The 19,629-nt window shown below is 57.7% G+C and overlaps 3 protein-coding genes and 1 long non-coding RNA gene across 5 annotated transcripts; 2 read left to right on the top strand and 2 right to left on the bottom strand.

Moving 5' to 3' along the window:
• Positions 1-180: 180 nt before the first annotated feature.
• Positions 181-8,316, top strand: EGLN2 (egl-9 family hypoxia inducible factor 2). Of its 2 annotated transcripts, none has more exons than XM_032612242.1 (6): positions 181-310; positions 1,332-2,395; positions 6,502-6,621; positions 7,063-7,199; positions 7,364-7,431; positions 7,694-8,316. In XM_032612242.1, exons 2-6 carry the CDS (start codon positions 1,568-1,570, stop codon positions 7,747-7,749), a joined length of 1,209 nt encoding a protein of 402 aa, XP_032468133.1. In that variant the 5' UTR covers positions 181-310; positions 1,332-1,567; the 3' UTR covers positions 7,750-8,316. The 2 variants fall into 2 exon arrangements, with proteins under 2 accessions (XP_032468133.1, XP_032468132.1); XM_032612241.1 differs by having other exon boundaries at positions 7,632-8,316.
• Positions 8,317-9,855: 1,539 nt separating this feature from the next.
• LOC116743607 (cytochrome P450 2C11-like) lies at positions 9,856-10,413 on the bottom strand. Its single transcript, XM_032612244.1, has 2 exons — positions 10,175-10,413; positions 9,856-10,033 (listed from the first exon to the last, which is right to left on the bottom strand). Exons 1-2 carry the CDS (start codon positions 10,386-10,388, stop codon positions 9,879-9,881), a joined length of 369 nt encoding a protein of 122 aa, XP_032468135.1. The 5' UTR covers positions 10,389-10,413; the 3' UTR covers positions 9,856-9,878.
• Positions 10,414-11,378: 965 nt separating this feature from the next.
• LOC116743608 lies at positions 11,379-16,341 on the top strand. Its single transcript, XR_004346821.1, has 2 exons — positions 11,379-11,513; positions 14,952-16,341. It is a non-coding gene; the product is annotated as an uncharacterized LOC116743608 (long non-coding RNA).
• Positions 15,991-17,811, bottom strand: LOC116743606 (cytochrome P450 2F1-like). The gene is given in 3 exon segments (XM_032612243.1): positions 15,991-16,094; positions 16,096-16,183; positions 17,306-17,811. Coding segments are annotated over 3 exon segments (441 nt in total). The 5' UTR covers positions 17,571-17,811; the 3' UTR covers positions 15,991-16,006.
• Positions 17,812-19,629: the final 1,818 nt, after the last annotated feature.

The raw sequence follows: 19,629 nt of genomic DNA, 5'->3' as shown, positions 1-19,629 counted from the left end.
GGATCCAGCCCTTCCTAACTGCGTTCCTCCTCTCGCGCAGAAGGGGCGGAGCGGAGAGTGCATAAAAACCTTGTGTCGGCCACTGATCCGTTTCCCCTTTCTCGAGGGAGAGGGTGTTCTAAATTTCCTCGCCCCGCCCCGCGCGGCTCGCGCCTGCGCAAGCCCGGTCTCCTAAGCCCGGATGCGGTCACGTGCCCACCGGGCGAGGCGGGGGCGGAGCGTCGCGGGTGGTGGGGGCGGGGTATGGCGCGCTGTGCGGCGCAGGGCGGCTGGCACAAACGGCGGCGCCGGGGCCGGAGGAAAAACCTCGGTGAGGAGACCGCGGGGAGGGCATGGAGCGGGGCGGGGAAGGCGCTTGAGGCCGGGCGCCGGCGCGAGCCGGGCGGGGTGCGGGGGTGCGCGCCCAGCACTCTGTGGCGAAGCCTGGCGACCCTTGGGAGGGGAGGGTGGGGGTGGGGCGTGGGGGAGGGAACGCGCGCCGGGCATGTTAAGCGCCGGCCGTTGGGGGGTTGGGGGGGAGCAGAGAGCGGGCGGAGGGGGAGGGGAGGGGTAGGAACACGGGGTTCCAGCGGCCCTTAGGCCTTGTCTTCGTCTCCTGCTGTGCCCCGAGGGGCCCCAGGACCCGCACCGAAGGGACTTGGGAGGGGGGCGCTTTTTCCGTCGTCCTTTCCCCGAGTGCATGAGTCCTCCTCCACCCTTCCCTCTGTCGCTGTGGACCCTGCTCCCACGGGTCCCTTCCGTCTGTCTGTCTCAGGACCTCCCTTCCGTCTGGGTGTGTGTCAGCCCCTAACGGGCTTCCTCCTGTTGGGCTGGGTTCTGCCCGGCTGTCTCAGGCCCACCCTCCCTGCTCTTCTCCGGTGTGGGTCTCTGGACCCCCCAGTTTCCACGGTCTGTAGATCCCCACATTCCCTCTGTGTCTTCCAGGCAGATCCCCCCTCTCGCCCCCCCCACCCCCAGTCTGTTTGTTTCTAACTCTCCTACTTCCCACACCGCCATCCTTTTCTACTTAAAGTCCCCTCCTTCTTTCCTGTCTGTGGGTCTGTGTCTGTCTGTCAGGGTGTCTCTCGCCCACAGCTCCCACTGCAGTCCTCTGCCTGTGGGTCAGCTACCCAGTCTCACCCCTCCAGCTGCCCCCTTATTGCCCCTTGTCTCTTAGGGATTCCACCCAAGTCCCAGAGTCTTTTTCCCCACGTGGCCTCAGGTTTTGGGGTCTTTGTAGCTAAGTCTGTCTACTGCCCCTGCCACTCCCCATCCTCGCCCAGCCCTCTTCCCTGTAGCTCTTCTCACATTCCTTTTTCTCTCTCTCTCTCTCTCTCTGTTTCTCTCTCCAGCCACCGTGACAGGTCCCTTCCCAAGCCCCTAGGGACAGCAGAGGACTTGGGGACCAGCAAGCACCCCCAGGGCACGAGAAAAGCCTCTGCCATCTGCCCTGCCTCATCCTGCCCCACGCCAGGCCCAGCCGCCCCGGCCCCCGGCTGCATCAAGTGGAGGAGGAGGAGGTGGAGGAGGGTGGCACCATGGGCCTGGGCCGTGCCCTCCATGCCCGGGGGATGAAGACACTGCTGCCATGGACAGCCCGTGCCAGCCGCAGCCCCTGAGTCAGGCTCTCCCTCAGTTGCCGGGTTCGGTGTCAGAGCCCTTGGAGCCTAGCAGGGCGAGGATGGGGGTGGAGAGTTACCTGCCCTGTCCCCTGCTGTCCTCCTACCACCGTCCAGGAGGGCCTGGTGAGGCCTCGGCGGGGAGTGGGACCCCCAGAGCTACAGCTACTTCCACCACAGCCAGCCCCCTGCGGGAGGGCTTCGGCGGGCAGGATGGCGGCGAGCTGCGGCCGCTGCAGAGTGAGGGTGCTGCGGCACTGGTCACCAAGGGGTGCCAGCGACTGGCAGCCCAGGGCGCCCGGCCCGAGGCCCCCAAACGGAAATGGGCAGAGGATGGTGGGGATGCCCCCGCCCCCAGCAAGCGGCCCTGGGCCAGGCAGGAGAACCAGGAGGCAGAGGCAGAGGGGGAGGGCTGCAGCAGTGGCAGCGGTGAGGCCAGCGCCGGGCTGAGGGAGGAGGTGCTGCCCGCTGCACCTGAGCGCCTGGCCCTGGACTATATTGTGCCCTGCATGCGGTACTATGGCATCTGCGTCAAGGACAGCTTCCTGGGGGCGGCGCTGGGTGGCCGAGTGCTGGCAGAGGTGGAGGCCCTGAAGCGGGGCGGGCGCCTGCGTGATGGGCAGCTAGTGAGCCAGCGGGCTATCCCGCCACGCAGCATCCGTGGGGACCAGATTGCCTGGGTGGAAGGCCATGAGCCAGGCTGCCGAAGCATCGGTGCCCTCATGGCCCACGTGGATGCTGTAATCCGCCACTGTGCTGGGAGGCTGGGCAGCTACGTCATCAATGGGCGCACCAAGGTGAGGCTGCAGGGACCGGGTGGTGGGGTGGGGGGCTGCCCAGCACTTGTTGGATGCCTAGTGTTCTGAGCACCAGTGGGTTTGGAGATAGGCAGCTCTGGCGCAGGGACTGTTGGAGCTCACTTTGGGCTCTCACTCGCTGTGGCCTTAATTTGTGTACCTGTAAACCATGGGTTTGGCCCGTAGTCACCATGGTTCTTGACCTTGCCAGGGATCCTCTTGAAGAACCTGAGGAGAGGTGCCCACAGTCGTAGTCCCACCTCTGTGCATGGGCCATGGTGGGCTTCACAGCCGCCTGATGTCTGTTCCTGGATCCTAGACCAAGAACGTTCAGTGTAGACGGGCACGGGTTTCTGCCTCTGCCGTCTGTACCTGTCTGTCTGACCCTGTCTTTATTCTTCCCTCTTCCCGCATTTTTTCATGTACTCGGGTATGTCTGGTCCATCCTGTCCGTTGCCTGTCTTTGGTCTGTCTGTTCTGTCTCCCGGGTAGGAGAACCAGAAGGTGGAACGGGGAGGGGGGCAGTGGTGAGGCCAATGCCGGGCTGAGGGAGGAGGCACTGCCCACTGTGCTTGGTGCTGGGCTACGTTGTGCACTGTTTGCCATACTGTGGCATTTGCATCATGGACGGCTTTCTGGGGGTGTCTGTGTGCCGGCCCAGGTGGAGGTTATGTCCTCATCTTTCCCATCCCTCCCCATCCTAGACCCTGTCCTCCATCCTGTCTGTTCTGTCTCTCCATCACTTTATCCTTGTCTGGCTCTGGTCTGTTTCCTTGATCCTCTGCCGTTGTACCTTTTCTTGGTCCCTTTCTCTTGTTTTAGAGTAGCAGTTATCTTTTTTTTTGGAACCTGGGCCTGTTTAAGAATCTGCCAGAAACCACAGACCCTGTCTTAAAAAAATGCTCGTTTGATTGGAGTTTATGGTCAGTGACAAGGGCCTTCTGGGCCTGCAGCCGCCCATTCAAGAACCTGGGGTTAGGAGCCTGCACAGGACGGTAGTCCGTAGGGCCTTTTGGCCTGCTGACATGTGAATTCTCCTCGTGGAGGGGTGTGAGGATCCTGGCCTTGAGTCCAGGGTTTGGCGGTGTTAGGACAAGGCCCGGTAGGGAGTGCCCACTGCACAGCACCAGTGATGCCTGGCTGATGGCACAGACTGTGTTTTGCCCTGCAGGCGTGAGGCTGTGCTCCTGATGTCCTCTCCCTCCTCCCTCAGATCCCGTCTTGGGTTCTGTCTCTGCAGCTTCCGTCTCAGGCTGGAGCTGGCTTGGGGACTAGGGCTCCCCCGGGCCAAAGCCATACTGGCTTCCCTGCCCCAGCTGGAACTTGTCCTGCTTCCCTCTCCCTCCTGTTACTTTGGTAGCTGGAGGGCCAGAGGCGGCCCCTCCCAGGGGCAGGAGAGATCAGTGGGAATCTCCCTAGCCACAAGGTGTTCAGCCCCATCTCCCCAGGGTCACCCGTCCTCACAGGAGGGAGGTTGGTGGGGAGACCACAAGAGTTGAGTGGCCAAGGGCAGGATGCCTCTCTGAGCCTCTGTTTGCTCATCCACAGGATAGGAAAACCAGGTTAACTCCCCAGCTAGGCTGGGGCCGTTTCAGGAGGGGAGGGGAGGGGAGAGGGCACAGATCTCTTTTCCTTTGGTGCCTTGGATGTGGTTGGGAGCAGGCCCTGGAGGGGTGGTGGGGTGGGTGTTGAGACTTTTTAGCCTTGGGAGGTAAGAACAAGCCTGGCTGGACTAAGAAGGGCGGGGAAGAGCCAACCCAGCCACTGGAGTTCCTCTCAGACCCTCCCCTGCCGCGGTGGGGCAGCAACTGCAGGCTTCCTCGCCTTCAGAGGGCAGCGTCTGGGCTCCCTCCCCAAGCTCTGGAGTAAGACAGTGTGGGGTGGTCCCGGTAGCGGCGGGGGGGGGGGGGGGGCGCTCAGATCACCAGTGCGGTTTGGGCTGGTAACAACCTGCCCCTCGGTCCCGAGTCCCGCTCCTGTGCTCTTGCCTTCCTCCTCTCCCTAGATCCTCTGCTCAGTTGGCCTGCAGGTGGGAGGGAATTGACTCCCACTGGCATCAAGGACTACCGTAGGTGACCCCGGGAGGCCCCTTTAAGAGCAGTTTGGAGGTGGGGCCTGCCGCTGTTGGCTGAGACCTGGGATTCTGATTGGGGGTGGGGTGGGGTGTGCATGCACAGTGATCCTAGCTGCCCCTTCCTGGAGACGGAAGTGTGAGGAGCAAGTTTCCGTGTTACTCTGGTTGTTGTCCCTTCCCTTGTGGGGGCAGGAAGTAGATGCTTCTCGGGGGCCGGAGGATGCCACCCCCAGCCCCACTCCCAGGTGAGTATATGTGGGGGGGGGGCCTTAAAGGGCCTGTTCCTGTGCCTACCTTCACACACACAGGAGTCCCATTCCCTGACAGACTCCAGAGTGTGTCCCTGCCTGCATGGTGGGAGACCCTGTGAGGGTGCACGGGAAGGATGGAATGGAGGCCCTGAGACCCACAGGAGCGCTTTTAATTAGCAGCTCCCTCCTTGGCACTAGGGAGACAGGCCTGGCCCTAGCGGCCAGTACTAGGTGAACAGGTACCTGTGCTGATTTTGCACTGAGAGGGATGGAATGGGAAATCAGCCCAGGTGCCTTCAGCTAGAGGACTCGAGGTGCTCCTGGCCCTGAGACCTGAATAACAAGGGGGACGAGTGGAAGAGCGTTCAGGCAGGTGCAGAGGCCTTGAGGATGAGCTTGGCCTGGTCAGAGAAGAGTGAGGAGGATTTCGAGGCTGGAGATAGTGTATGAGGCTAGTGGCCTTGGAGGCTGTGGTCAGGAGTTTGTGTTCTCTCGGGATGCAGCGAGGAACTTGAAGGGGTTTGAGCAGTGGTGAGCTGGAGTAAAGGGCCTCTGGCTGCTGTGGGGATGGGTTGTGCGGGAAGAGGTTGCAGCACTGGACCCCTTTCCCCACCCCACCCTCGAGCAAAACCGGCAAAATCTCCAAAAAAGTAGTTGTTAGCTCCATTTCGTGGATGAGGAACTGGAGATGGGGAAGTTCCGTCATCTGCCAAACATCACAGCTTATGTTGCTGCACTGAGACTTGAACCCGGGAGATAGGTCTGCAGGAACACCTGGGCCCTTTTCCTCACATCACATCCATCACTTTGCTGGGTACCTGATGAGAAACAGGCCCGGAGTGGCTAGGCCCAGGACTCAGAATGGCCAGGGCTGCCTAGGGCAGTGGCGGCTATCCAGGAGAGGAGGCGAGAACCCTGTGGCTGGACCTGTGCACACAGAAGCCGAGACGTGGAACAAGGTCTGACTCGGATCTGTGGGGGTCAGGAGCCTCCAAAGTCATGTTCTCGGAGGGGTTCGTGCTACTGCTGTAAACCGAAGGTTGTCATTAGCCCCCTTTTACAGGTGAGGCGTTTTGAGGCCCATTCAGGTGATGAGACTGTCCAAGGCTACTTGGCAGGTTTTGCTTGGAGTTGGGATTAGATCTCAGGTTCTGGGCACATTCTGGGTTTTGGTACCTGTTCAGTTGTGTAGGAGACAGACTATTTAGCGGGTCTTCTTTATAGTAAGGTCAGTGGTTCTCAACATGGCTGCACGTCAGGATTACCTGGGGAACCTTTAAAAATTCCAGGCTCCACCTGAGACCAGGTACGTCAGAACCTCTGAGGTGGGCCTCGGTATCAGTGCCCCAGGTCATTCCAACTCTACAGCTCAAGGAGAGAACGCCTGGTGTGGGGCTGTGAGGCCACATCCCTGCACACCAGGAAATGTTTAAATTGCTTTTATCCTAGTGAAATGTCTGACGTGGGGTCAGGTTATCTTTAAAAAACCAAGCCCTCAGTTGCTCACTGAGCTGCATGCTGGCACCAGATGCGGGGGGTAGGGGCGTGAGGTGTGTGTGTGTGTGTTGGGCTGTTGAGGCCCAGGAGCTGAGGTTTCTTGTGGATGGAGGTTTGGCTGAAAAAGGAGAAAAGGAGAAAGTCTGGGTGCTGGAACCCTTGGAGCCCAGGACACCTGAGGAAAGATGAGGGGCTGGGAGGGGTGAGAAAGAGGAGGTGATGGCTGCTTCTCTAACGTCCCTGCCAGTTAGCCTCAGTAAACCCTCTCCATCCGTCTCTGCCAGGCCATGGTGGCATGTTACCCAGGTAACGGGCTGGGGTACGTGAGACACGTTGACAATCCCCATGGCGATGGGCGCTGCGTCACCTGCATCTATTACCTGAATCAGAACTGGGACGTCAAGGTAGGCTGTTGGGGGTGGGGTGGCGTGCATCCATCGCATTTTCCTTTCCCAGCTCAGCTTCTAGCATTGTCCCCTTCCTCTTCCCAACCCACGGGAGGGGGGCGGTGGAATGTGCCCAATGGCTCTTTCCGGGAAATGGGACCTCCTCTTCAGCTGACTGTGTGGCGGCAGTTCCCCGTCTTTGGGGAATGGTGCTGTCTGCCCAGCCCCCAGCCTAACCAGCACTTCCCCCGCCCCATTTCCTGTCTTCTTAAGTAGCTTCCTGCCCATCTCCATGGTGATGCAGACTCTGGGTTGTCATTCATTTTGAGAGCCTGAGTGGTGGGAGGGAGTGTTGTGTGAAGTTATTATGCCCCCTGGTGGGCTCCTGGGGGCCGGCAGTGCAAGGCAGGGGCTCTAGGCGGGGCTCCCAGCCTGCCTCATCCTCTGGCCTGCCTTCAGGTGCATGGCGGCTTACTGCAGATATTCCCTGAGGGCCGTCCCGTGGTAGCCAACATTGAGCCACTCTTTGACCGGCTGCTCATTTTCTGGTCTGATCGGCGGAACCCCCATGAGGTGAAACCAGCCTATGCCACCAGGTATGGTCCATACTTCCGGGAATGTGCCCAGGTGCTCCCCCTGTGCCAGCAAAGTCTTGTCAGACCCCTGAAGTGACTAGGGGGGGCGGCTCGGGGTGGATATAGTGGCTGGAATTGAAGAAAAGTGATCTCTAACCACCCTCTGGGGCTGCTCTGGTCTCCAGGTACGCCATCACTGTCTGGTATTTTGATGCCAAGGAGCGAGCAGCAGCCAAAGACAAGTATCAGCTAGGTACCGGCCTCCCCGTGTCCCCTCCCTCAGGTCCCTCCTCTTCCATGTACCTCCCTGGGCCTCAAGCCGCCTCTTCAGTCTCTCACTGGATCCTGTCGCTCATTTTTCCTCATCTTTGCCTACCATCCCTAGACAGTTCACTCTCCTGGCATTCCCCAGCATGAGCCCCATCTCTTCTGGTCATCTCCCCTTCTTCCCAGGTTTCCTCCGTCTCTTAGTTCCGTCCCTGATGACTCAGTCTCCTGTCCCCCTTCACCCCCAGCATCAGGACAGAAGGGTGTCCAAGTACCTGTGTCACAGCCGACTACGCCCACCTAGTGGCTAGCCCCAGAGCTGCACGGACAGACAGCTTGCCTGACTTCGGGAGAGCCCTGGGCCCCGGTGCCGCCAGTCACGGTCCCCGCCACTGCCGCTGCTTCTGACTTTGCCTCTGTTCTGCCGGGTGTGGAGGGCTCCATCCATCGCTGAGAACCGAGGAGGAGGAGAGACCTCTGCTGCCCTGGGCTGGGGGCTGGGGTTGTGACCTGGGCAGAGGCTGGTGTTGGGGACTGCCATTACTGGAGCTGGGGGCCTGTGTCCTGCCCTGTCTGGTCATGCATGCCCCTCTCAGGTTTGGAGAGCTGGAAGGAGGCACTGCCACCTCCCACCGGAATGCAGGATTTGGGGTTGGGGTGAGTCATGGCCTCTTGCTGGCAAAGGTTTGTGGGGGCGTATCCCCAAGCCCCCCACTCCTCCAGCCTGGAATGTGAAGTGACTCCCCAGCCCCTTGGCCGTGGCACCTTTTGGACTAGGCTGCCGCTGCTTGGGCAGGATAAAAGGTGCTGGGAGGAGCATGGGTCCGCAAGTCCTGTCAGCGGAGAAATAAAAGTTTACCTCAGAGCTGCACACATCTGACTGACTCACTCCCTGTTGGTAAGAAGACCGCTCCGTCTGCAATTCAGGGCCTTTATTGACCAAAGAGGGTAAGGAGGTCTGAGAGCCAGTGAGCAGAGGGTGGCTGAACCTGACTTCGGCGGGCCACCAGACAGAGGTGGAAGGCCGGGGGCACGTTGCCCAGGCCCGTGCACTGTGGGGTGAGGTCGATGTTGGCGGGGCTCCCCACAGGGAGCAGGCAGAACTGCTGTAGAATGGAGGTGAGGAAGACCTCGGATCGGGCCAGGCCTGCACCCAGGCACATTGCTTTCCTGGGGACATGGGGGTGTGGAATGAGAAACCCATGCACCCCATGGCACGTCCAGGCTGGTCCCCTCTCTGCCCAGCCCAGACCTGGGGCAAAGGGCACGAAGGAGTTGTTGCTCTGGAACTCACCCTTGTCATTCAGGAAGTTGGTGGGATTGAAACAGTCTGGGTCCTTAAATTGGGTGAGATCCTGGTGTGCAGACACAAGGAGAGGAATCATGAAGGTGCCCTGGGGAGATGTGCAAGGGTTACTTGAAAAATTGGCAAGTGACTATTCCACACATCCATCCAAGACCCCATTTCGAAGTCAGCGGCAAGGAAGGCCGCCTACTTTCTTGCTCCCAGAGTCAGTGCTCTGGACGCTTAGGCCTGCTGATCTCTGTTAATAGGCCCTCTCCAGCCCCTGCGCAGGATCCCCAGTCTTGGTGGCCACCTTGGGCAGGAAGTGGCTGCGCAGGTGGGCATCACAGGTGAGGGCACGTGGCAGCTCCAGCGGTAGCACGCTGAAGACGCTTTGGATCTCCTGCAGCGTGGCGTCGGTGTAGGGCAGGCGTTCTTAGTCCTCCAGGCTTGGGGCGCACATTCGACCTACCACGGGATCCAGCTCCGCCTGTGCTTTGGCTGGGGCCGGCAGAGATGTGAACTACCCCAGCCTCCAGCCAACCCACAACCCTAGCCGCCTCATCCCTAGCTGTCTAGCTCAGAAGCCTATGGGTATTTGAACAGAATGAGGAGTCCATAGCGCAGGGTGGTGCTTGTGGCCTCGGTACTGCCAAGGAAGTGGTTATGTGTCGTCATCACCAACGTCTCCTGGAAATGGCTCTCCGGGTCCTTCTGTGGGTAGAGGAGCCAGGCGTCTGCTGGTGGGCAGCAGGGCCCTGTACCTTATCCGTTTGATCAGGAAGCAATCGAAATTGCGGGGTTCCACGGGCTGCCGGTTGCTGCTGGGTTTGCTGAGAGGTGAAAACTCTTAAGCTCTGCTAAGTTTCAGAAGATTCCGTGGCGTGGGCCTGGGAGCCATTTTAGGAGGAAGGGGAAAATGTACATCTGGGGAGACAGGAAATCAATAGGACCTTGAACAAGACCATTCGTTTCCCTATGGGGAGACTGGACCAGGACTTTGATGTTGTAGGTTCTAAAACTCTTCCATTCCAAGATTCTAAGACTGCCCCATTCTAATGATCCAATGTAGGTAGGTCCATGTACTCGGAATCTGGCATAGATGGGGCACACGAGGGAGGGATGGGGGCCAACCCTCTCACCTCACCCTATCTGGAACCCATGATGCAGAAGTTGTCATTGAAAAGGTCCAGGAGCCTCAGGAACTCTGGGTCCTCGTAGCCATAGCGGTTCTCAAAGACCACGGAACACATAACGTTAGATACAGCATTATCTAGTAGCCTCCGGGGGTCGAACGGAGCTCCTGGGAGTGGGAACATGACAAGGTCATACGCTGTGGCTCGGCCCCCACCCAGCTCTTGGGTTTACTGGCTTCATTCCACCCAAACGCCTTCCCTAGGGCACACCCACAACAGGTCCCTATCCTTTTCCGTCCAGGCCGTACCAACGCTGTCTTGAAATTCGCCGAGCAGACAAGGCGCCTCTTCCAGGACACGGTCCTCGATGGTCCGCGTACCCAAGCCGAACTCCTTAAGTGCTCCAAGTGCAAAATTGCGCAGCGTCCGCCAGCGCTGCCCGTTAAAAGCCACGATGCCTGGGGGAGTGGAACAAAGAAGGGGACGGGCCGGGGAGTTAGCCACGCCCCATCCCGGAAGCATCCCGTAGTGGAGTCGACTTCCTCGCAACTCTTCGTTCTGCTTCAGTTCCAGGTCTTTTGGTTGCTACCCCAGCCTTCTTGGCCCTATCCGCACATTGGCCGCACCTCTGCTGGTCCCGATTCCTCATCCCCGTGCTGGCTCTCTTTGGCCTTGACTCTTAGGCTCTTCTCTTCTACTGGCTGCACAAGGATCCAGCCTCCCCCACCGCCATTCGACCCCTACACTGTGGCTCCTCCCCAGCCTCTCCTCAGAAGCCTTGACTCTATTAGGCCCCGCTCCATTTCCCCCGGTCTCGCTCTGTATCGCAAACTGGACGTTCCGGGCCCGCACTTAGGCCGCCCAGGCCTCACCGTTTCCGCGTGTGAAGCGTTCGAAGGCTGCCCTGGCCCCGCGGCCGGAGAAGGCATCCGCTTGCAGCACTAATGCGTCCCGCTGCGCTGCGTAGCTGCAGGGCACCACTGCAGGGCGCGGGCCCAGCCACACGGTGAACATCGGACCCCAGCGGCCAGAGAGCTACACGGAGCCGGTGCTCAGCGGGCCCGGGTCTGGGCTCCTGACCCCTCCGCCATCGAGACCCAAAAGCCCGGCCCCCAGCTTCCTTCTCCTTCAGACCCAGGAGTCCAGCCCCACCGCCTTCCCTCAAAATCTAGAAGTCCAGGTCCCCAGCCCCCTGCACCCTCAGAACTAGGTATCTGGGCCCTCAGCAGCTCCCCAGCCTTGAGCCAGAACAGACCTCTCTGCTCCCCATCCCCTGGGACCAGACTACCCGCCCCAGGCTCCCCCTCCCTTGGCACCCGGGAGTCGGGGGTGGGGGGTGGGGGTGCAGTGAGACTCCGCCCTGAACCAGGAGCTCAGGGCCACTGCCCCTTTTCCCTCCAGATCTGACTTCCCACCCCCAGTCTCCTTTCCCAGAAGGCAGGACTCCAGGCCCCTCACCCTCTGTCAGGACTCGGGGTCCGAGCCCTCAGCTCTGTCTTCATTCAGAGAACCAGGAGTTCCAGCCCCCAGCCCCACCTCCAGGAATCCAGAATCCTGTTACCCCACCCACTGTCGGGGCTACCTCCGTGAGTGCACGGTCCAGGTGTCCAGACTCGAGCTGCAGCAAGTTCCGCCGAAGCGGGAGAGGTAACGGGCCCAGGGGTAGGGCCGCCTGCGTCTGAGCGCCGGGTGCACCCCAACCCCGCCTGGCTGCTTGCACCTCTTCGCCTCTCTTTGATTCCCTTGGGGTCTTGGGTGGAGCAGGGATGGAGACTGAAAGTGGGAGGGGGGTGGCCGCCTTTGATGCTCATTCTGTAATTCCCCAACCCAAAGTCTGCACCCCGCCCCCAGCCCTATCACTGCTGGCCTTGGCTCCTCCTGGCCTTTTTTTTTTTTGTGCCTGCCTCAGCCTGTCCTATCTGGCAGCCTTAATGCACTAGCATTTTCATGTCAGCATACCTGGTCAACAGGTGCACCCTCTTGAACCCCCAGCACCTGTGGGTCTGTCTCACTTGGCCCGTAGCTGTGCCTTCCTGATCCCCTGGACACCTCTGGGCCTATGACCACTGAACGCTGTACCTTGTACTTCTGATAACTCAAAACATCCTGACTGCTAAATACACTTCTTAGAGCGCTCCTGGTGATGTGTTCATTTGCCTGGCACTCCTGTGCCCTGTGCCTGTGATTCCTGGGGACTCACACCTGAGCCCTTGTCACTTCCACACCCATTGCTCTTGGAGCTCTGTATGCCATACATGTCTCCCAGATGCTCACTCAAGTCCCCTAGCGTCCTGGTGCCCATCAGCTTGGCACTTCCATGCCTATCCTATGACTCCTGGCTGCCTTCCCACGGTTGACACCCTTGTATTTCCACACTTAGGCCCTGCCCTGAACTCCTGCCATCTCTATTCCCAATGCTCTGGCTCCCAGATGCCCCAAATGTCCTATGCCTGTGCTGCTACACCCCTGGTCTCCAGTCCCCTAGACTCCTCAGTGGGCACCCCCGCCTGATGCCAGGCCACGATGGTCCAGGGGCGGGGGTTGTGGCTGAGTCTGTACTTGGAACAGACTGTTCAGGAATGCGGCCCACCCTGCCGCCCACCCTGCCGTGCCGGATCCAGCCTTCCGCCAGGTACCTGGCACAGGGCCCAGACCTGGGGAGACGGTGGGGGAGCTGTGCAGAGTCTGGGACAGGGCTTGTCTCTGGGAGTGTCTCTCTCACTCTCAGTCTCTGTGTTTCTCTGTTCATCTCTCTCTCTTTCTCTCTCTTCCCATTTCTCTCTCTCTCTCTCTCTCTTTCACTCTCAGTGCCTACCTCTGTTCATGGTTGTCTTCTCTCTCGTGCGCTCTCTCTTTTCAATGTGTCTTTTTCTCTCCCTGCCTCTTCCAGTTTGTCTTTACCTTAATCTCCCTCTGCCTCTGCTTTCCCATCTTCCTGCCTGTTTGTGTAGCACGTCTCTCTACCTGTCAGCATTTGTCTGCCTGGTGACTGGCAGGGGCTGAGGGGCAGGGCACTGCTCAGAGGCACTGACTCTGCAGACAGCAGGGCTGCAGCAAGCATGCCCTCGCCACCCCCTCCCCCAACTCCCACCCCAGCCTCTGCTCAGCACAAGTTGGCACTCAGTAAATGTTGCTGAATGAATGCATGGCTTTCTTCATCCCTATTTCTGTCTCTGTTTCTCTCTCTCTCTCTCTCTTTTTTAATTGGAGTATAGTTGCTTTACAATGTGTGTTAGTTTCTGCTGTACAGCGAGGTGAATCAGCTATGTGTGTACATATATCCCCTCTTTTTTGGATTTCCTTCCCATTTGGGTCACCACAGTGCATTGAGTAGAGTTCCCTGTGCTATACAGCAGGTTCTCATTAGTTATCTATTTTATACATATACATGTATATATGTCAATCCCAATCTCCCAATTCATCCCACCCCACTTTCCCTCCTTGGTGTCCATACGTGTGTTCTCTACATCTGTGTCTCTACTTCTGCCTTGCAAACAGGTTCATCAGTACCATTTTTCTAGATTCTACATATATGCGTTCATATAAGATGTTTTTCCCTTTCTGACTTACTTCACTCTGTATGACAGTCTCCAGGTCCATCCATGTCTCTACAAATGACCCAATTTTGTGGTTGAGTAATATTCCATTGTATATATGTACCACATCTTCTTTATCCATTCTTCTGTTGATGGGCATTTAGGTTGCTTCCATGACCTGGCTATTGTAAATAGTGCTGCAGTAAACATTGGGGTGCTTATGGTTAAAATATTATACTTCCCCTTTTTTTTTTTTTTTTTTTGTGGTACGCGGGCCTCTCACTGTTGTGGCCTCTCCCGTTGCGGAGCACAGGCTCCGAACGCGCAGGCTCAGCGGCCATGGCTCACAGGCCCAGCCGCTCCACGGCATGTGGGATCTTCCCGGACCGGGGCATGAACCCGTGTCCCCTGCATTGGCAGGCGGACTCTCAACCACTGCGCCACCAGGGAAGCCCTATACTTCCCTTTTAATTCATTTGGTTCCACATTACAAATCTAATCTCAAGTTTGTCATTTACTCTTAGACAATATAAATTCTTGTCTCTGTTTCTCTCTGTTGCTCTATAATTCGGACTCTATTTCTCTCAATCTCTGTCTTTGGCTGAATCCTTGTGACTGTCTCCCTTCCTGCCTGTCTCTGTTTCTTCTCTTGAGGCTTCTCTCTGGTTCTCTTTTTGTCCTTTCAGATCTCTGTCTCTCTTCGGCTCTGTGCCTCTCTTAATTTCCATCTTGACTTTAGCACCTCCTTGTCTTCCTTCTTGTTGGGCATCTCTTATCTCTCCCCTTTTCTCGGTTCCTCTCTTTTTCCTCCTCTGTCTCTCTGTCTCTCTCACTCCCAATCTTTGGTTTTCAGGATCTCTATGTATCTCTCTATCTCTGTCTGTCTCTTTCTCTTTGTCATGTGTTTCTCTTTCGCATCTCTCCATCTTTCTTTCTCAGGACCTCTGAATCTCTCCTTTCCCCCCTCCACCTCTGCATCCCTGCCTGGGCCCTGGGGCAGACTCTGTGCTTGGCCTGTGGTGGGAACAGTGTGGGGATTAGGGAGCCACCACCCCATGTGGGGGCCACCTATAAGCCTCCCTCCAGCCAGGCCCATACTCAGCAGAGCATGTCCCAGCTTCTGGGTGACCTTGGGGAGACTCCACTCAGGCTAGGGCCTTCCAGGTCACCTCTGCGCATGGCTAGCGGGGCCAGCCTCCTATCTGACTCCAGCTCAATGAAACTTGAGATGCCTGCTCCTTGAGAAAAGCTACTGTCAGATGTCAGCTTGTCAGGTCCAGTCCCAAGCTGCGAGGCCCCATGCCTGGGACCGCTATCCCCACCCCAGAGGGAGGAAATGCAAGACAAAGAAACAGTCCAATGAGAGGGATGAGGAATGGGGGAGAGTTTTGGTCTTCCAGTGCCTCACTTCCCCATTCATTGCCCTTCCGCTCTTTCTCTGGTCATTTTTGTTTCTTTCTTTGTCTCTGTCTTCTATTCTCTCTCTCTTTTTTTTTTTTTTTTTTTTCGGTACACGGGCCTCTCACCGTTGTGGCCTCTCCCGTTGCAGAGCACAGGCTCCAGACGCGCAGGCCCAGCAGCCATGGCTCACGGGCCCAGCCGCTCCGCGGCATGTGGGATCTTCCCGGACCGGGGCACGAACCCGTGTCCCCTGCATCGGCAGGCGGACTCTCAACCACTGCGCCACCAGGGAAGCCCTCTTCTATTCTCTTTGCGTCCCTAGGTCTCCGTCTCCATATCTCTCTGCTTTCCTCTGTGTCTCTGACTCATAAGATTTTGAAGAGCAGTGTTGGAGCCAGATGATCTGCGTTCCAAACCCAGCTCTGCCCGTTTCTGGCTGTGTAATATCGGGCAAGTCACTTCACCTCTCTGAGCAACCTCAGTTTGCTCATCTGTAAAAATGTATAATAAAATTGCTTTGTCTCATAGGGATATTTAAATCAGGCATTTGGACCAGTGTGTGAATAGGAAGCACTAGGTAAGTGTTAGTAATTGTGATTTCTCAGCCTCTGGGTCTGTTTATTTCTCCGGGTCTCTCTCTTTCTCCCTGCTTGCATCTCCATCTTTGTACAGTGCCCTGCCTCTCTTGCAGACCTTTTCCATATCTCTCTAGGCTGCTGTCTTTTTCTTGGCCTTGGCTTCTCTGCCTCTGTCTTCATTCGAGCCCTCACAGCCTTTACCTTCCAGCCTGTCTCCAGGAAACAATTTCTCCCAGTTTTTAACCACCCTAAGGGTGAGGGTTGAACTCATCACAGCCAGGTGTCTCCCCTCTCTGCAGCGACCTTCCTTCTCCCCATCCTAGAGGACTATCCTCCTCCCTTTAATTCAGCCAAGGCAGGTTCGAATCTATTCTAATTTATCATAAATTGATACAAAATCCCCCAAAGTGTGCGCAATAGAACGAGTTCTGTGGATAAAACAAGGCATGCACTTCCCCTTCCCCTTGGCTTTCTCTGCCTCTGGGGGCTCAGAAGGTAAAGACAGGAGCGATGGGGGATGGGCATGCGGCAGGTGAGGGGAAGCGAGTGTGACAGCGAGAGGGATGGGGCGCAGGGGAACGGGCGGTCCTCAACGCTCGCTGGCGAACCTGGAAGGGATGCGGCGTCAGCGCGAGCGCAGGCACAGCTGGAAAGGCCGCGGCAAATTGCAGAGGCCGGAGCTGAGCGGGGTCAGGTCGACGTCCTCGGGCGCTCCCAGCGGCTCCAGCAAGAAGCTGCAGGATGGCGGTGAGGAAGAGGAAGAGCTCCCCGCGCCGCAGCGACTCGCCCAGGCACAGCCGGCCTCCCACAGGGAGAAAGGGTGGGCAGGAGCAATGAGACAAGATGGGGTGAGGGGCGCCCTCAACTTTCAAAGGAAAACATGAGAATAACGGCTGGGTACTCACGGACCCATCCATCTAAAAGTCTGGAAAAGACAGTTGAAGTAAATCGTGGACCTGCTGCAAGTGCAACATTGCTGGGGTTCGAGTCCCAACTCTGACAGTACTAGTTTCCTGATCTTGGACAAGCCACAGTTTCTGGGTAGGTACCTGAAATGGGGAGGGTAATAGTGCCTCATTTTGTTGTTGTGAACATATATAATGCACTAAGCACTATACTGCTATTAATTTAATCCTCTTAATAACTCCAAGAGGTGGACCTTTTTATGATCTTCATTTTATAGATGTAAAAACTGGGGCACAGGGACGTCCCTCGTGGTCCAGTGGCTAAGACTCCGCGCTCCCAACGCAGGGGGCCCCGGTTTGATCCCTGGTCAGGGAACTAGATCCCACATGCCGCAGCTAAGAGTTCGCATGCCGCAACTAAAGATCCCGCATGCCGCAACTAAGACCTGGTGCAGCCAAATATATAAATAAATACATAAATAAGTAAATATTTAAAAAACAAACAAAACCGAGGCGCAGAGAGGTGAAGGAACATATCCAAGGCCACACAGCTAGAAGATGACAAAGCTGGGGTCTGGCAGCAAAGCCCAGCTCTTAGCCACCACTCTCAGAGGTATCACCTGGTGCACAGTAGGCAGTATGGTAAGTTACCTATTATTATTCACCCCACCCCCTTTTCTAACACTGAGTTAAACAGGAAAGATTTTTTTCAGCCGGGTAAAGACCAAAGCCAAGAAAAACCAGGACCACTTCAACTGCACCACCCAGTGGAGAGACTGACAGTGACCAGGTCCAAGTTAAATTACAATATTATCCTGACTCCCGGCCTCCCTCCGTGGGGATTTCAGTTGCTATCGGCCTATAGGAGCAGAGCTGGGAAGGAGAAGGAAATGTCTTTGCATATCCAAAGCTGAGGATGGGATGGGACGAAGAAGTGAGAGGGTTTGGGGAGTGGAACTAGGCCTGGGGAATGCAGGTGGAATATGGGTCCAGAAAGACTGGATCTTGCCCCTGACCACTCTCACCGGCTGAGAAAGGCATGAAGGCAGAGCTCTTCTTGAAGGACTGATTGGCAACCAGAAAATGCTCAGGGTTGAATTCCCGGGGCGTCAGAAATTGGCTGGGGTCGTAGTGGACTGTATTAAGGAGGGTGATGATATCCGTGCCCCATGTGGGTGGAGAGGCAGAATCAGTGGTGTTAGAAGGGCTGGGAGGTTCCCAAACTAGGATTTCCACTGTACAGAGCTGGGAGTCCTGGGAACATGATAAGGGGTGGTGGAGCATAGGACTCCACAGGGGTCCAGGAAGTCTAGGGTGTGGGAGTCTAGGGTTCCCAGTGATGGGTGCTGGAAATGGTTTTGTTGGGGTCTGAGGCAGGGATGCGGGATACCCCCCTTGTAGGAACAGATTTGGCGTTCCTGGGGCGGGAGTGCGGTCTCTGAGAACAGTATTTAGGTACAGGGGCTCCCCAGGATAAGGTCTGAGACCTTGGGGATTTCAGAGAGGGTCTTAGGAAAGGAGCCTCTCATAGGGAAGAGGTCTGGGGTTCAGGACGTGGTCTAGTCCACTGTGCTGTGGCATACGGCTGAGTTTCTGGATTTAAGGGCCTCAGATGTCTGTTGCTAGGGCTTGGGTTGCCAGTTGCTAAGGTCCGGGGTGCTGATTGCTAGGGCCTGGGATATTCCTTGCTAGAGCCGCAGATGCCTGTTGCAAGAGCCTGGGATGCCTCTTCCTAAGGTTTCAAGTGTCAGTTTGCCAGGTGTCCAGAGCACCTTGGGTAGCAGGAAGCCTTGAAAAGTCGTGTCCCGAGTGACGCGGTGTGGGAAGCTCATGGGATGACGTCTGCGAAGCACTGCACCTCGTGGATCACCGCATCTGTGTAAGGCATGGTCGCTCGGTCCTCCAGCGCAGGCAGCCACGCGCGTCCCAACACGAGGTCGATCTCCTCCTGTACGCGGGCTGCAGGTGGAGGGGGGAGCGTTGTTGAGGGTATCAGCAGGCTTGACTGTGCTGAGAAGAGGTGTGTGTGACTGCGTGTGGAAGGGGTCCAGTCAACGCTTTCCAGTCGGGGGGCGGGGCGCGCTGCAGGGATGCATGTGAAGGTTAGCCGGAGCTTCGGAGGGAGGCATTGAGTTCAGAGATGTAGGTGAAGGCGTAAGTTTCGTTCGTGCCAGGGCTCCTAGGGGCGGGGTTGTGCGGAGGGGGTTCGGGGCTGCTTAGGGTCCAGGCCCCTGATGGGATTGCCGGCGGGACTTCGAGGACCAGGGCTGCAGGAGGATGGATGGAGTGAGTGGGGTGTGCGGGAGAGCTGAGAAATCGGGGGTGAAGCAGGCGGCAAAGACCCAGTCGGTCTCCGCACAGCGTCCTGGAGGCCAAGGTTCCGCGAAAGACCCAGAGGTGGGGTTTGGGGAGGCGGGGTCGCAGACTCTGCGGTGCGGGCCGTTCAGACTGTGTGGGAGGAGATGGGTTCCTGGGGAGGCCCGGTGTCTGAGGCTCTGGGGCCGGGCTCTGGGCGGGCTGCGCGAGTTATGTGGGCAGGGTCAGAGGTGGGCGGCAAAGCAAGATCATGAGGGCGGGGTCTGCGTCCCGGCAGACCCGGCAGGCTGTGTGGATGGCGGGGACCCCGTGGGTGGGGGTCAGCCTCCGGTGGGCTTGCGGGTTTGGCTGTGCGACCCAGGCGCGAGCTGGAGGCTCTCACTCCAGACACACTGGGCTGGAGCTCATTGTTTGTGGGCGGGGCTTCGAGGAGGGAGGAGCGGGTGTGCTCTACCGCGCCGTGTGGGCGGGTCTCCCCACCAGGCTTCCGGCGCTCGCATCTTGCACTTTTGGATACTTCATGAGCGCGAGGAAAGCGTGGCGCAGCGTGGTACCCACGGTCTCGGAGCCTCCAAAGAGCAGATTGTGTGTGGTCATCAGCAGAGTATCCATGTGGAAGTGGCTCAGCGGGTCCTGCTTCTCCTGCGGGGGATAAGAGGTGGGGATGTGAACAAGGCCGCGGGGGGATCCTGCGGGCTCGGATCCTGTGCGACCCGTTCCCCACAGACCTGCACAACTGCTACTGGGTGCCACTTCAGCCCCTCCTCTCTTTAATTTTGTTTCCTTGGGGGAGCTGGGGAGCGCGGAAGGGCAGGGTAGGGAGAATCTCAGCCGCGGAGCCCACAATAATAAATCCTTAAGGATTTCTTAAAGATCTGTTAATTGGCGGAGGCCCCGAGTGGCCCCAGCAGAGCCAGGTGTTCCAGCTTCACTTCCCGGATGTGGGGAGATTAAACCCAAACGCGCTCAACTCGGGATCCTTGTTGGTCTGAGGCAGGATAGCAGGTCAGACCAGAGATGAGACTTC

This window comes from Phocoena sinus, chromosome 19 (assembly GCF_008692025.1).
Source record: "Phocoena sinus isolate mPhoSin1 chromosome 19, mPhoSin1.pri, whole genome shotgun sequence".
Lineage (NCBI taxonomy): Eukaryota > Metazoa > Chordata > Mammalia > Artiodactyla > Phocoenidae > Phocoena > Phocoena sinus.
This window is presented reverse-complemented; position numbering and strand designations above follow the sequence as displayed.

Excerpts from the sequence above, each read along its gene's own strand:
- EGLN2 (XM_032612241.1), top strand. The coding sequence starts at position 1,568 with ATGGACAGCCCGTGCCAGCCGCAGCCCCTGAGTCAGGCTCTCCCTCAG. Across the intron at positions 2,396-6,501 it reads TCATCAATGGGCGCACCAAG|GCCATGGTGGCATGTTACCC; the intron begins GTGAGGCTGCAG and ends CGTCTCTGCCAG. Across the intron at positions 6,622-7,062 it reads ATCAGAACTGGGACGTCAAG|GTGCATGGCGGCTTACTGCA; the intron begins GTAGGCTGTTGG and ends GCCTGCCTTCAG.
- LOC116743607 (XM_032612244.1), bottom strand. The coding sequence starts at position 10,388 with ATGCTTCCGGGATGGGGCGTGGCTAACTCCCCGGCCCGTCCCCTTCTT. Across the intron at positions 10,034-10,174 it reads CGAATTTCAAGACAGCGTTG|GAGCTCCGTTCGACCCCCGG; the intron begins GTACGGCCTGGA and ends TCCCACTCCCAG.